The sequence below is a fragment of the Akebia trifoliata genome, chromosome 12 (genome assembly GCF_017979445.1).
Source record: "Akebia trifoliata isolate Shusen 1 chromosome 12, ASM1797944v1, whole genome shotgun sequence".
Taxonomy (NCBI): domain Eukaryota; kingdom Viridiplantae; phylum Streptophyta; class Magnoliopsida; order Ranunculales; family Lardizabalaceae; genus Akebia; species Akebia trifoliata.
Genome location: NC_141386.1, coordinates 33,946,128 through 33,962,526, shown reverse-complemented (window position 1 = coordinate 33,962,526; position 16,399 = coordinate 33,946,128). Strand labels below are relative to the sequence as shown.

Genomic DNA, 16,399 nt, shown 5'->3' with positions numbered 1-16,399 from the left:
CAATGTCTAATCTTTGCATCGGCCTGCAGTGAACTGGGCCATTTTGTTGTGTGGTGGTCTCATTTGCGAGCCCAAACATGACAAGGAAGAAAGGGTGTGGGATCAGCTGTTCAACATCCAACTTTATGTCTAAATAATTCAATTCTTTGAATATATAATTCACGAATTATATACATCATCCCCAAATGATTAAAAAAAAAAAAAAACCAATTAAAACAGCCATTCAATCAAATTCCTTTGGGATTTTTTTTCTATTGGTGAGTGAAGGGATTTTCAAGGTCAGGAAAATTGTTCTTGATTATATTCTTTTAAATTACTTAAAATAGATTATTGGCACTTATGGTTGCAGCCCTTATTGGTGAATTGGGTTCTTTATGCATTTTCGTAGTTGCCTGTTGTTGAGTTTAGTCCCACGTCGGACACACATTGTCTTGTCTCTCTCCTTATAAGCTCTTGAGCCTTTCCACTCATTGTTAATTGGTTTTGAGTTGGACTTTAAAATTTATCATGGTATCAGAGTAGGCCTTTCTTTCCTCCATGTCACCTAAGTTTATATCTCCACGTGTTTTTGCTCAGTCTGTATTCAGTGTAGATTGATGATAAAATAATGAACAAAAAATAAACCTTGACAAACAAGGATTGATCCACAAAGACAACGTTGATCTGACGATTCTTTTAACTCAAAATCGATTGAGATTCGAAGGTAACAAATTAAAACATTTTTTAAGAAGAAATTTAAACTAAACTAAAATGGAAAATAAATTTGTTGGTCAAATCCACTTAAGTTAATCCCTCCCTTCGATTAATTTGTCCTTGTCTCAATCCTCTCGACAAAACTAATGTCGAAAGATTGGATGATGGAGCGGTTAAATTCCAAATTGTAAATCCAAAGATGGTGAATAAATTAATAAGAAGAAATTAAAGGGTTTGAATTTAATATTTTTCGTCAAGCATGGCTTAACTTGAGCTTATCTAAAAATAAGCTATCTAAATTAGGAATCAAATCTCAACCTAATAATCCCTACTTAAAAACTTCTCACACTAAACATTAAAGCATACGGTGAAGTAACAAATTAAAACTAAGAGGGAAGATCTTGTTCCGGCGTCATCGACCTCTCCAACGAAGGGTCTATCCGGTGATCATCATAAGAATCAACAAATTAGAAGAAAATAAAATAGAGATGAGAGATGAGAAAGATGGAGAAGTGATCTTCTTTTATTGATCTTGATATGAAACTGATAGTATCTCCTTAGAAAACTTGAAACCAAGAAAGAAAGAATAGAAAATATAAAAATCCTAATTCTCTAACCCTAATTGTAGAGATGACCTATATATCTAAATATATATTTTTCTATTTTCCCTCTAGTCTAGTCTCCTATTTATATAAACTAGATTATGATTTCTAGGATTCGGAAACCTTCCGTATGGGGGTATGTTGAGTTTAGTCCCACATCGGACATGCATTGTCTTGTCTCTCTCCTTATGTGCTCCTAGGCCTCTCCACTCATTGGCAAGTGGTTTTGATTTTGACCCCCAAAACTTATCACCTGTTTTTCCATATATTTTCTTTGATTTCCAATAGTAAATTTAAGTATTCCTGTTGTCCAGTTACATTGCGAATTTTTTTTTGCTCACAGAATTTTACTGATAGAGCTCACAGATATCCAAGATCCACCGATCACAAGAACCTGCGTTTATTGAATGGCATCCCTAATAAACGATTTTCTGAGAGATCAAGAAGTTTCAACTGATTTGTTCCATTTACTGCATCTCAGAGGAATTCAGACTTCAAAAACCTAGGTAACTCCCCCTTGATCTGGTTGTGGGAGAGATTGAAGTAGTAAATTTGAGACGAAAAGTTCCAAAACCAAGTGGGAATAATATCTGAAATTCCCGTACGTGTTAGATAAGTCTTGTCTTTCGAGATACTTCTGCGTATGAAGCCACGTTGGGAATTGAGTTCCTAATTTGACACAACTCATATATAGACCTTTGAGTTGAAAATGAGGAATCCAGTTGTAGCTCACTTCAAAAAGCAATGAGGTTGAATCCATGTACAGGTATTGTAATCTGGTGAGATTGGCAAAGTGGATTTCAGACACAACACCCTCAAATGGACTATCGAGGTCTAAGCTCTCTAGTTTTGAAACGTGTCCTAGACCATCTTTGAACTTGAGAAGGGCTTGTCTCTCTTTTTGGGTGCAAAGCACTTGTGAATTCGAATCTCCATCACCCAAACTAAACTTGATGTTTGGCAATGAATAAAAGCCCAAGCAAAAGAACTATGGATGTATCCATGAATAATAACCAACACAACACCGTAATTAAGCAGAGATGAGAGAACTATTTATTTTTGTTCAACTTTGAAAAGATGTAGAGAATTGGCTGAATAAAACTCTAACAAGCCAACCATATTTTTACATGTTAACTAAAATATTTATATTATCTGAATAGAAATTTAGATCTAATTGACTAAGTTCCTGAATTTGCCGATGTCAATTTTTCATAATTCATAATAGTCAACGATGTGCCCCATTTTCTACACCGACTGATTTATGTGTGAACCAACAACTGTCAAAATCAATCATTGATTCTAGTGTGTAAATATAATTTATCATATTATACTTAAACTATGACTTTAAACCTTCGACAACTCCAACAAATGCAATTAGGATAAGTGTTTACTGGTCATGTTGGGAAAATTTAAGGTTGCCAAAAATCGCAATGTTTCAAGATTATTTAAATTTTGTTTAATTCATAGAGTGGATCCCACCGTGCACACCATGCGCATGCATGCAGTGGTTTTGCATCCAATAGAAGAGGAGAATTGTGCTAATCATTATAAAATTTGTGGTTATTCGATTTGGCTGTTTGTGAGCTTTGTGGAAAGAAAAAAGTTCAAAAATGGATTTAATCACCAATTTGGTATTTGTCTGAAATTTGAACAGTGGTAGTCATAGCAAGATCGTTGTCCATCATCAAAACTTTTGCACGAAGAAAAAAGAAAGTAGTTTGGGCACGTCAGATGGAAAATTCTTGTGAGCTGCCTTGGATAGATATATGAACGAATATTCAAACTTTTTATCTCAAGTTTTTTGAGTTTTTTCATGATTGACTTTAAATCCACCCAAAAGGTCGAAATTGTTTTACGTCAAAGACTTTTTCCCTTATAGATCTCAAAGGATCTAGGATCGACCAATCACATGAGCCCATGTGTATTGAGGGCATCCCTAATTTACAAAATTACTCTCGTTAGGCTCCATGTGTAACATAGTGGAGAGTCTGTGAGATGTGTGAGGAAAAAGTCAGAGCAAAAATTTCTCCAAAATGCCAGTCGATATGGAAAAGTACTGAATTCCAATAGATAGAAACCTCAATCAGAAACATAATTGAGAGTTTATATTCCCACACCAAAGTTCATTTAGAACACACTCAATGCCACCATTTTCCATGTAACTAGACTTATAAATTGAAAGATATGGTATTTTGAGAATCGGAACAACAATTATTTGAATTTTTTAAATATCCTCAAAAATAGAATAGTAAAATGGACCACAACAGCATTATCAAGGGTCAAGGTTGTTGATGGGCGGGTTCAGACAGGCTTAGTCGAATCTTAATGAAATATCCAAAATGCATATATGACAATAGAGAAATGGATGTTTGGATCTAAAGTTACATATAAATCTTCAAACTTATGAGTATATCATTCTCCATTTGTCACTCGATGTTACAAATTGTTGGAATAGACCTTAAGTTAAGTCTCAATATCAAAATTATGAATATGTTGTTTAGTGATTGTCATTCATTGTCACAAATTGTCAGAATGGATCGAAATCGCCTTACAATTTCAAATGTATGACATCGAGTGAAGGTCCACATGATGGGAAGGAGCTATGGCAATCAAATTAACTTCTTTTCTGTATAATATAACCTATATACTAACTGACAGTTTTCCTACTCATATTATTCAGAAGAAATCATAGAGAGCATAGCCCCAAATTTTGAACATATACTGGAAGACAAAGCTTAAGACAGAGGGCTCGGGCTGGAAGCACAAAGTTTTACAAAAATGTAGAGTTTTTCATTCATATCAATATACATAGGAAAGACAGTGGTTCTTATCTATAAAGTTAAAACAAAGTACAGAGTTTTTCATTCACATCATCGATGAATTGAAAATAAGCGACTCTCCATTTTTTCTTGAATACCAAAACACCAAGCACACCGCCAAAGCCCACCGCAATTCCCATTGCCATGCTTGTAAAAAAACTTTCCATGTCCAACCAAGCACTATCTTTATCTTCTTGTACTCCATCACCATCATCTGGACTTTGAGATGCTTCATCTCTTGTGCAGTTCTTATTGAGTGGTGGTCCACATAGTCCTTGGTTGCCGATATAGCTAGACTCTCTAAAGCTTTGGAGCTGAGTGCTCGATGGAATTCTACCTGACAAGTTGTTGTATGACAAGTTCAAGTGAGCCAAAAAATTTAAATTAGCCATGCTTTGAGGGATTACGCTCGAAAGATTGTTTATTGAGAAATCAATAGATTCTAGTAAACCCATGATGCCAATCTTCTCGGGGATTTTTCCTGTCAAACAATTTTCAGACAAGTTCAAGAATCTCAACCCCAAAAGATTTGTTAGCTCTTCAGGAATCACTCCAGACAACCTATTGCTTGAAAGGTCCATGGTTGTTACAAGAGTAAGAGTGCTGCTATATTCAAGCTGCATTCCTTTCATCACCAACAATGCTTTCTCAATATACTGACCGTCATAGAGGGAGTAAGAAATAAGTTCAATTGAGCTTTGCTTGGTAGCCATGGCATTGAGATTTCCGAAACATCGCGGTATGATTCCTGACAGATTGTTATGGGCAAGGTCCAACATTTGAAGAGAAGTTAGATGACAGAGTTCTGGTGGAATACCGCTGTTAAAGTTATTTGAATGTAGTCGGAGCACCAACAGATTTGATAAGTTTTTCCCCACCCATGTTGGTATGACTCCAGAGAATCCATTTTCTCCGAGGTCGATAGTAATCAACTTGGTACAATTTTCCAAAGATGAAGGCAATTTTCCAGACAGACCGTTATTACGCAAATGCAAGGATTGAAGCACATGTAGAGAACCCATGGAGCTTGGAATATTTCCTGTTAACTTATTAGTCCCCAAATTTATCCTCACCAGAGATGGCCAATACATCCAACAGTCAGGAAGCTCACCCGATAGAAGATTTTCTGAGAGATCAAGAAGTCGCAACATATTCGTTCCATTCACCGAATTGCAAAGAAAGTCAGATAATTGTCCTGAAAGTGAATTGTTGGAAAGATCCAGCTCTTTTACATTAGGAGAGAGACGGGGTAGCGGACCCTCAAAGTGATTAGATTGCAAATAGATGGTTGCACCTGGAGATTCATCAAGCTTGAAAAACTTGGGCAATTCCCCGTTGATCTGGTTGTGGGAGAGATTTAAATATAAAAATTGGGAAGATAACTTCCAAAACCAAGTTGGAATGGAATCTGCAATTCCTGTGTTAGATAAATCTAGATCAACAAAATCCTTCTGTGTACGAAGCCAAGCGGGAAATTGGGGTGCTATTTTGATAGATCCCATATATAGAAGTTTGAGTTGAAAAGGAGGAATCCAGTCTGAGCTCACTTGTAAAACCAATGAGGTTGAATCCATTTCTAGAAATTCTAGTTTGGTGAGATTGGCAAAGTGAATTTCAGACACAACACCCTCAAATGGATTATTAGAGATGTATAATTTCTCCAGTTTTGAAAGGCTTCCAAGACTTTTGGGAATAGGACCAGAAAATGAATTGTAATTAAGATAGAGGGAGGTTAGATTTTTATGCTGGCCTAACAGTTGATCAGGCAATGGACCTGAAAGTTGATTATTGCCCAAATGTAAGGACTCTAAACAACTTGCAATGCATTGGGATGAACCTTGTAACAACCCGGATATCTCTCCTTTTAATTTGTTTCCGGACAAACTTAATGTCCGTAAATTACAAAGACCTCCGAAGGTTCTTGGTATCCCGCCTTCAAGGTTACAATAGGATAAGTCGAGATTTGCGATTGAAGTGAGGTTACCGATATCAACAGAGATTGTACCTTGAATATCATTGAAGCTAAGATCAAGATATACAAGACTGCTAAAGTTGTACAACCAGGTAGGTATGGTAGAGTTAAAGTTGTTTTCAGAAAGATGAAGGGCTCTGAGGGTACTAGAGAAGTTCTGAAGAGCACTCGGACTTGGACCCTGAAAGTGGTTGGAATCAAGTTTAAGGGAAACAAGAGCACTAAGACTAAATAACCAGTTTGGTACCGAAGGACCCAATTTGTTTGCTGAAAGATCAAGGACCGCAAGAGATGTAAAATTCACATACCGAAGAGAATCAGTGTTACGGAGTTCACAAGAGCTAAGATGTAACTCTGATAAAGAAGGGAGCATATTGATTACCTGCAACCAATGATCAGATGCCTTTCTGAGGTCCACATCATTCAAGCCAAGGTATCGCAGAGAAGAAAGACGAGAAAGCCATTGAAGATTCTCAACATCTAAATTACCAAGAGAAGCTGACAAATCAAGGTAACGCAAACTTGAGAGATTTCCAAGTTGATGAGGAATTGTGCCGCTGAAACCAGCTTGAGACAAGTTTAGATATCTCAGATTATCGAGGGATCCGAGGAACATTGGAATGCGAATTCCGCCAAAATCATTAAGGCTTAGGTCCAAGTAATTCAGATATTTCAACTCCAACAGAGAAGGACTTATGGTCCCACCCAACTTTGATCTATTGTGAGTTTCACCATTTTCATGAGAAGAAGAATCATGTTGTTTACCTCTGAGTTGTAGGCGAACAACACGTCCCGACGTGTTATGGCAATGTACACCTTTCCATGTACAACAATCTTCACCAACCCAAGGGGAGAGCAGATTTGAAGGATCTTTGATAGCTTGTTTGAAGCTGAAAAGAGCTTGTCTCTCTGTTTGTGTGCAAACCACGTCTCGATATGAATCTCCATCACCCAAACTAAACTTGATATTGGCAATGAAAAATAGCCCAAACAGAAGAAGTACGGATGTATCCATGATCAAGATAATGTAATTAAGACCCGTACGTAGTTTTATAGGCCAAGTGTTGATGATAAGGTTTTAAAACTCGTCCGAGATAAAGATGTATTGACCGAGTTAACTCGCTATTAAAATTGAATAAGACCAACTCACAAATATATTTGAGACGACTACGTATCGTGAGATAAACGAGACGTCTCGGACGAGATTTTTCAATATCTCATTTGAGACAAACGATACCTAACATCAATGAATAAATCGCGAGACAAACGATATGTATCGGACAAGATTTTCAAAATCTCATCTAAGTTAAATGAGATAAATGAGTTAAATGTTATCAATCCTATATTCTTTTACCTAAATTGATTTTTCTTCATCTTCTCAATCAAGTGAATATAAAAAAAATATAAGGTTTTAAAAGAAAAAACTTCATCTTCTTTATCTAATTCAAGACAAAATCGAAGTGGATTTACTTGGTTGATGGTAGTGCTTTGAGAAAGTTAGGGATCGATGTGCTTGTGTGTTACTTCGAGAAAGTTCAAATGGATCGATATTCTAGCATAAATTATTTGATGATAATACTTTAATATTTTTGATGATAAGTTTGGTGTTCTTTAAATGTTGTGTTTAGAAAACAAGTTTGATGCACTTGTGTAATGAAAATGAAACATATGTAATAATATAAATATTTAATTTATTTATTTTGATAGGTATATTAGGATTTTTTTTTTTGTAATTATATATATATATATATATATATATATGACTTCATTTTTTAATAGGAATCATTTCTGATTTTTTTTTTCAGAATTTTTTCGATTTTTTAAATGGCTAAAAATCATTGAGACAACTCGAACAAGACAAGACGTATCATCCGAATTAACTTGATATCGGGACTGAACAAAACGAGACGTGAAACCAAGTTTAAAATCATGGTTGATGAATTTTCTGTTGTCATTGTTCATAATTTATCCCAGCCGCCATGGCCATTTTCAACACATACAACATTATGGGGTCTCAATTGTTGACCGGTGGCTCTAAAATTAAAACCCTTAAGTGATGTTGTTACAAAATCAAACCATTTGTGATTACCATTCATTGGCCAGTGAATTCTGAACTTTCAACATCTGTAGTGATCTTCTTTAATAGCAAAGATAATTTGCCATCATTAAAACTTTTGAAGAAAATATGTGAGAAAGTAAGACTTTCGGCTTTGGGCACATCATGACACTATTTGGCCACGGAGCCATAAATGTTTGCGCCTACCCTTGATAGGTAAATGAAAGAAAGTTCAAATTGATGTTTGATTTTTTCCTGATGGGACTTTAAACCCACCTAAAATGCCAGTTCATATTGGAATATACTCAATCCCAATAGTCAATCAGGAACCATAAAATTTCAGAGTTTGTATTCCCACACCACAGTTCATTTAAAACAGCCTCAAGGCTACCATTTTTGTCATTAAAAAAAAAAAAAAAAAGACTTATAAGGCTCTGCTTGGTACGCCTACAAATCTCTGTAATGTTTTTATTTTTATTTTTATAATTTTTAGAATTTGAATGTTTTTTGTTTGCCTGGTAGTAACAACTCAAAGTGGGTCTAAGGTGAAAACGAAAATGTGAAGAGTCAACAACAACTTTATAAGTTGGTTGCGGAAGTCTTTATATAATACCAACTCTCCAGAGTCCGTTGTCAAATGGTAACTAGCAGAATTTCTATTGGAATTCGTGCAATACAAGTAGGAATGAGACATTCGTATGACATCCTTCTCCAAAGACTATGTTAAATCAATTGCAGAATTGCTGTCTTAACATTGTGTGGCATTTTGGAGGTTTACTATCTAAATGCTCATGTGTAGATCTGCAAATGTGTAAGTGAATCAATGAAAATAATAAGTATTTCAGGCAAAAGTGTTTTAAAAAGTAATGTAAAAGTGCAATAAAGCATTACAACAACAATTTTTCCATTAAAGGTATAACAATACGTGCAACACAAGATGATTTCAAATTAAAATTTCTTCAGTTGAGACTCGAGAGTTATTCTGGAATGGTATGAGCTTTTCCTAGTTCCTTCTAGTCATCTTAATTTCTCAAAATGTTGGGGGTGAAACATTAGCCTCCAATGTAACACATTATTTACTTTTACCAATCAAGCAAGTGGTATAATAGATCGATAAAAAAACCACAATTACAAAGGGTGTGTTGGATTATGTCTTCTATTCTTGTATATGGAGAGTTGTTGTGGATTTAACCTGGATCTTTTGATAATTCGTTAATGACGGGCAAAAGATTGAGCCCATTTGATTTGGTTTTGGATCCGACACGTTTAACCTCTTTGTAACCTTAAGTATATAAAGGGTAAAAGATGAGACCCTAAAGGATTGGTGAGAGATATACGAGAGAAAGAGAGAAATTGTAATCTAGTTCTTCTTTGGTTAATATAGTGAAATCGTCATTTTTGCCCGTGGACGTAGGTCGATGCTTTGATCGAATTACGTATATCTTGTATCTTGTGAGATCTTGTATTCTTGTTGATTTATACTTCGGATCATAGGATTATTTCTAATAGGGTGAGTACTCTAATTTCTTCCCATTGGACCAAATTGTGTAATGTTACGTAGTAAATTAGTTCGTAATACAGTTCGTTCTAAGTTTGTGGAATATGGTAAACAATGCACCTATATATTTGCTTTGAATGGTGATAATTAGGAGTGCAACTTAATTTGATTCAAACAGATAATCGAACCAAACCGTAGAATTTGGATTGGTTTGGTTCGGTTTAAATATATATCGGTTCAATTTCGGGTCTAAAAAATGAAGAACCGATGAATTCGGTTTGGTTCTCGGTTCAGACAATATAAAAAATCGAACCAAACCGAAAACCAAATCAATATTTATTTAAAATAAAATATTTAATATATATTACACAATTGATTTTTACGTTTTTTACAAAAAAAAACCACCACGAAACCCTACTGTTCCCTCTACTCTCTCTCTCTCGTCTCTTGTAGACTTGCAGTTGCAGCGTACGTGCGACTGCGAACTTAACTCTGGTGGCCGACGGTTGTCCCTTTCTCCCTCTCCCTCTCTGTTTCTGTCTCTGTCTTTGTCTCTCGGCATTGTGTACGACAGTGCGACACGGCTGTGGACTACAACTCAACTCCGGCAGCCGGCGATGGATCTATCTCTCTCTCATCCCAAGTGTTTTAACTGCTTGTGCAAGAGTTGAAGATCTTCGGTTGGGTAGGAGGATTCATGGTTTTATTATGAGAAATTATTTTGTCTTAGATGTCTTCTTAGGTCCTTCAATGATAGATTTTTATTCAAAATGTGATCGAAGAGATGATGCTTGTCATGTATTTGATAGAATGCCTGAAAGAAACGTCGTGTGTTGGACTTCTACAATTGCTGGTTACGCGCAGTCAGATTTGTTTCGCCCAATTCTTAAGCATCTTTGAGAAAGAGGTTTATTTTTAACCCATTTAACGGAACCGAACCAAACCGAATTAAAGTCGGTTTGGGTTGATTCGGTTTAAACTAATTTGGTTCGGTTCTGGTTCACATATAATGAAATTGACCTTGATCGGTTCAGTTTTAATTTTGTTCTAAATCGAATCAACCCGAACCAAGTTGCACCCCTAGTGATAATTTGACATTTTTTTGAAAGATCAGACTCCAAGCCAAAGAACCTAATCCACCCAACCTGGGCGAGTTAGAGGGTTGACCAAGCTCATCTCAATTCAAGCATCGAGCCTGGGGTCATCAACCCCAGCTCAGTTTGAGCACCGAGTACAGACCAAATGAAGGTGTCCTTGGAGCCTACAACTGTTTAGATTTAACTGTAATAAAGAAGGAAGCATATTAATTATGTGGAGCCAACGATTGGATGCCATTTTGAGGTTCACTTGACTCAAGTCAAGGTATCGCAGAGAAGAAAGACTTGAAAGCCATTGAAGATTCTCAACCTCTAATCCTGAATCATATTTATTACTCAGATCAAGGTAACGCAAACTTGAGAGATTTCTGAGTTGATGAGTAACTGTGCCACCGAAACTGGCTCCACAGAGGTTTAAATATCTCAAGTTTTGGATCGATTCAAGGAACATTGGAGTGTGAATTCCTCCAAAATCATTGAAGCTTAGGTCCAAGTATTACAGATATTTCAACTTTGATCTGTTATGACCGAAGTTCAGGCCTATAACACAGCCGGTGGTGTTGTCACATCTACACCTGTCCAAGTACAACAATCTTCATCGGATGACCAAGTGGAAAGTAGATTTGATGAATCTTTGAGACCTTGTTTGAAGCTAAGAAGGGCTTGTCTCTCTTGTCAAATGGGTGGCCTGAATTCAAATCTCCATTGCCCAGAACTCGATGTTGGCAACGGAGAAAAGCCCGACCATGGCAATGATAGGTATGGATGTATCCATGACTAAGCAACACCATAATTAAAGAAAATGTCAAAATTATGAATCTTCTTCAATGTCAAGCTACCCGAGTTTCAATTTTTAATCACATTAGCGAGCCAAGATTAAAATAAAGTAAAGAAATGTAATTGAAAATGTTTTATTATCATGCCTCATTTTTATTTGCATCACCAAGAGGTTGATTCATAACTCGACCAGGGACAGAAAAAAAGTCCGACTTGCATTTAGCTATCTATCAAATTTCCTCAAACAACAACTTGCCTAGTCTTTCAATTATTTGTTTTTCATTCAAATGTAAATATAAGTTCTACTAGTATCAGTCAAGATCATTATAGAATTCGGACCATCGCTTGCCAAAGTGATGGATCGAATTTGATTAGACTGTGAAGTCACCTTGAGACTTATCCCCTCAATTTGATCAGAAAGCTCTCGAAGATATTATTCTCAAAGAAATGACATCCTTGCATTATTCCAAAGAATATTATAGAACAAGCCTTAGAATTTGCAGATACAGATTAAACATTAAATGGTTCTCCAGCAATTTCCCTAAATTAACTTCTATTAAAACAGAGTACAGAGTTTGTTCGTCACATTATCTATGAATCGAAAATAAGCGAATCTCCATGTCTTCTTGAATACCAAAACACCAAACACAATCCAAAAGCCCACAACTATTCCCATTGCCATGCTTATATAAAAGCTTTCCATGTTGAACAATGTGCCATCATCTTTATCTTCTTGCACTCCATCACCCTCATTAGGATCTTTAGATGGGGTGCAATTCACCCTGAGTGGAGGTCCACAAAGTCCTTGGTTGCCAATATAGCTGGACTCGCTGAAGCTTTGGAGTTGAGTGCTCGATGGAATTTTACCTGAGAAGTTGTTGTTTGACAAGTTCAAGTGGGCCAAAAAATTTAAATTAGCCATGCTTTGAGGAATTACTCCCGAAAGTTTGTTTACTGAGAAATCAAGTGATTCTAGTAAACCCATTACGTCAATCTTCTCAGGAATTTTTCCTGTCAAACAATTCTCAGACAAGTTCAAGAATCTCAGCCCCAAAAGATTTGTTAGCTCTAACGGAATCTCTCTGGATAAACTATCGCTTGAAAGGTCCATGGTTGTTACGAGAGTAAGAGTGTTGCTATATTCTAGCTGCATTCCTTTCATCACCAATAACGCTTTCTCGATATAAAGACCATCGTATTCGGAGTAAGAAAAAGGACGAGTTGAGTTTTGCACGGTAGCCATGGCACTGAGATTACCGAAACATTGTGGTATGTTTCCTGATAGATTGTTATGTGCAAGGTCCAACATTTGAAGTGAAGTGAGATGACAGAGTTCTAGAGGAATACCGCCGTTGAACTTATTTGAACGTAGACGAAGCACCAACAGATCTGGTAAGCTTTTCCCCATCCATCTTGGTATGTCTCCAGACAAAGCATTTTCGCCGAGGTCAATGGTAATCAACCGGGTACAATTTTCCAAAGACATAGGCAGTTCTCCAGAGAGACCGTTATTTCTCAAATGCAAGGATCTGAGCACAAGTAGAAAACCCATGGAACTTGGAATGTTTCCTGTTAACCTGTTGGTCCCCAAATTTATCATTATTAGACATGGCCAATACATCCAACAGTCTGGAAGCTCACCCGATAGATGATTTTCCGAGAGTTCAAGAAGCCGCAATCTATTTATGGTCGTAGAATTGCAGAGGAAATCAGAAATAGGTCCCGAAAGTGAATTGTTGGAGAGATCCAATTCCGCTATGTTAGAAGAGACATGGGGTAGTGGGCCCTCAAAGTGGTTAGATTGCAAGAAGATGCTTGCATCCGAAGCATTAGAGTACAAAACATTGGGTAAGTTCCCCTTGATGTGGTTGTGGGAGAGATTTAAACGGAAAAATTGGGAAGACAAATTCCAAAACCAAGTGGGAATGGTATCTGAAATTCCAGTGTCAGATAAATCTATATTTAAAATTTCCTTCTGTGTACGAAGCCATGCTGGAAATAATTGGGTTGCTAATTTGACAGATCTCATGTAAAGATACTTGATTTGAAAAGGAGGAATCCAGTCGGAGCTGACATTCAAAATCAATGAGGTTGAATCCATGCTTAGTTGTTCTAATCTGGTGAGATTGGCAAAGTGAATTTCAGACATAACACCTACAAATGGATTATTAGAGATGTATAAATAATCTAATTTTGAAAGGCTTCCAAGGCTTTTGGGAATAGGACCAGAAAATGAGTTGTATTCAAGAGAGAGGTAGTGTAGATTCTTAAACTGGCCTAGTAGTTGATCAGGAAGCGATGGACCTGAAAACTGATTCTCGCTCAAATCTAAGGTCTCCAAACTACCTGCAATGCATTGAGATAAAGTACTTAAAAATACAGATATCTCTCCTTTTAATTTGTTTCTGGACAAACTTAATGTCCGCAAATTGCAAAGATGTCCCAAGGTTGTTGGTATCCCTCCTTCAAGGTTACAGTAGGATAGGTAAAGACTTGTGATTGAAGTGAGATTACCGATATCAGCTGAGATTGTACCTTGGAGGAGAATATTGTAGCTGAGATCGAGGAATTCAAGACTGCTAAAGTTATACAACCAGTCAGGTATGGTGGAGTTAAAGTTGTTATTAGAAAGGTGAAGGGATCTAAGGTTGGTCAAGTTTTGAAGAGCGCCCGGAATTGGACCCTCAAAGTTGTTGCCATCAAGATTAAGAGAAACAAGACCACTAAGGCTAAACAACCAGTTAGGAATCGAATGACCACCAAAGTAGTTCCCTGAAAGATCCAGGACCGAAAGAGATGTAAAATTCACATATGAAAGAGAATGAATTTCATAGAGACCACAGTGGTATAGGTGTAACTCTGATAAAGAAGGGAGCATATTAATTACCTGTAGCCAATCATCAGATACCTTATTGAGGTTCACTTGACTCATGTCAAGGTATCGCAGAGAAGAAAGACGAGAAAGCCATTGAAGATTCTCAACATCTAATTCGATAAATTCAGGATGATTCAGATCAAGGTAATGCAAACTTGAGAGATTCCCAAGTGAACTAGGAATTTTGCCACCAAAATTTGCTCTAGATGAGTTTAGATATCTCAAATTATGTACGGATCCAAGGAACGCTGGAATGGGAATTCCACTGAAATCATTGAGACTTAAGTCCAAGTAATTCAGATATTTCAACTCTAACAGAGAAGGACTTATTGTACCGCCAAACTTTGATTCCTCTTCGTTGTAACTGAGGTGCAAGTGTATAACATGGCCGGTAGTGTTATTGCAATGTACACCTTTCCATGTTTTACAACAATCTTCACCAGAAGACCAAGAGGTGAGCAGATTTGAAGGATCTTTGAGACCTTGTCTGAAGCTTAGAAGGGCTTCTCTCTCTCTATGGGTGCAACCCATATTTGAGTTTGAATCTCCATGGCCCAAACTAAACTTGTTGTTGGCTATGAAGAAAAGCAAAAGCAAGGAAATTAGAAGAACAATGGACATTTCCATGAATAAGCAACACTGTAATTATTAGAGAAAGGTAATGTGGTTAGAGCAGTAGTTATATAAAGCCAATTGTTTATAATTTTGCTGTTGACATTGTTGACCTCACCAACTTCTTCCAATAAAACATTTTTCTATCACCATTTTTTTTAATAACGCTGAAGTGACCTCAGGCTGGAACCTCATATTGCACTTCTCGACGTGAAAGTCTATGGGTACCATAGGTGCTTCTCATTGTCTTTTTTTTTATAAAGGGTCCATGTTCCTTTGACCTTGACGACAAATTCACTAGACCCCATGTGCACTCCAAGTAAAGTATTAATTATTAAATTATTAATTTGTAATGGGAGACATATTTTCCTTGTTTTATGGTTTCTTAAGGCTTTTTCTTTTCCATTTATGATCCATGTTGTGGTTTCCTTATTGTAAGGAATAGTATTATGTAATGGTGTTTGGTTGTTCCATATATGGAGCTTGATGTAATGAATGAATTATTCCATCTAAATTTAACATCATTCTTCATCTTCTCTCAAATCTTCTCATATTTCCAACATTTATTTGCATTTGTTGATGTGTAGTGGGTTGACCCTATGTTACCAAATTCGTTCTAATAGATCGAACCATTAATTAGTACTAAGCTAACCAGTTCATAGAATGGTTTGTTTTGTGTTTGTGGCAGTGAATCACATAACATATTTTCATATCTAATCGTTGTGATTTGTTGATTTTTTTCTCAATAGGTTCCGCGAGCTCAACATAACATTCAAACAAACTGAAATGTGGAAATGCAACATATTTGATTGAGAAATTTGTTTTTGTTTTTTTTTTTTTTGCTTATATCTTAGAATCAGCTCAAGTCTGACCTGTTCAATAGATACTTCATTGTGGGTCTATGAATGATTTTGGAACTCATAACTGTTGTCTGTTGAGATCCACAAGTGGATCTGTTTATAAGCATTAATGTAAAAACATTCATGTGTCAGGAGGCCTCTTAAGAAAAACAGGATTGAAGCAGGATGCAAAATTTAAGGTCCTCTTAAGATGAGAAGTAGGGGGTTAGGAAATGGAATATCCATATATGACGTGCGAGGAGGGTTGAAGAGTTTGTTGGATTTCATTTTCACGCCCCGGCCCAGGAGTAATGGTTTAAGCCTCTAGCTTAAGATATGTACATGCCTACATAAGATGATGCATAAGAGTGTAAAACCAACTTCTCTAATTCTAGAAGCTCTATTCTAGGTGGAAGGTGGTGACTCCATATGTTTACTCGTCTAATTAGCCGTCTCGTCAAAACCTTTATTTTTTTATATATAAATATACATATCTATATTAATATTTTTTATATTTAAACCGCATTGTCCTTGTCGGGTCAATGTGAAAGGTGATTTG

The 16,399-nt window shown here is 36.4% G+C and overlaps 2 protein-coding genes across 2 annotated transcripts; both read right to left on the bottom strand.

The window, feature by feature from the left end:
* Window positions 1-4,063: 4,063 nt before the first annotated feature.
* On the bottom strand, window positions 4,064-7,094 carry LOC147389748 (receptor-like protein EIX2). The gene is made up of 2 exons (XM_086418712.1): window positions 6,852-7,094; window positions 4,064-6,468 (listed from the first exon to the last, which is right to left on the bottom strand). Exons 1-2 carry the CDS (start codon window positions 7,032-7,034, stop codon window positions 4,135-4,137), a joined length of 2,517 nt encoding a protein of 838 aa, XP_086274838.1. The 5' UTR covers window positions 7,035-7,094; the 3' UTR covers window positions 4,064-4,134.
* Window positions 7,095-12,070: 4,976 nt separating this feature from the next.
* LOC147389747 (receptor-like protein EIX2) lies at window positions 12,071-15,016 on the bottom strand. Its single transcript, XM_086419799.1, has one exon. The coding sequence runs from the start codon at window positions 15,014-15,016 to the stop codon at window positions 12,071-12,073; it is 2,946 nt and encodes a 981-aa protein (XP_086275925.1).
* Window positions 15,017-16,399: the final 1,383 nt, after the last annotated feature.

Excerpts from the sequence above, each read along its gene's own strand:
- LOC147389747 (XM_086419799.1), bottom strand. The coding sequence starts at position 15,016 with ATGGAAATGTCCATTGTTCTTCTAATTTCCTTGCTTTTGCTTTTCTTC.
- LOC147389748 (XM_086418712.1), bottom strand. The coding sequence starts at position 7,034 with ATGGAGATTCATATCGAGACGTGGTTTGCACACAAACAGAGAGACAAG. Across the intron at positions 6,469-6,851 it reads TGTTCGCCTACAACTCAGAG|GTAATCAATATGCTCCCTTC; the intron begins GTAAACAACATG and ends CATTGGTTGCAG.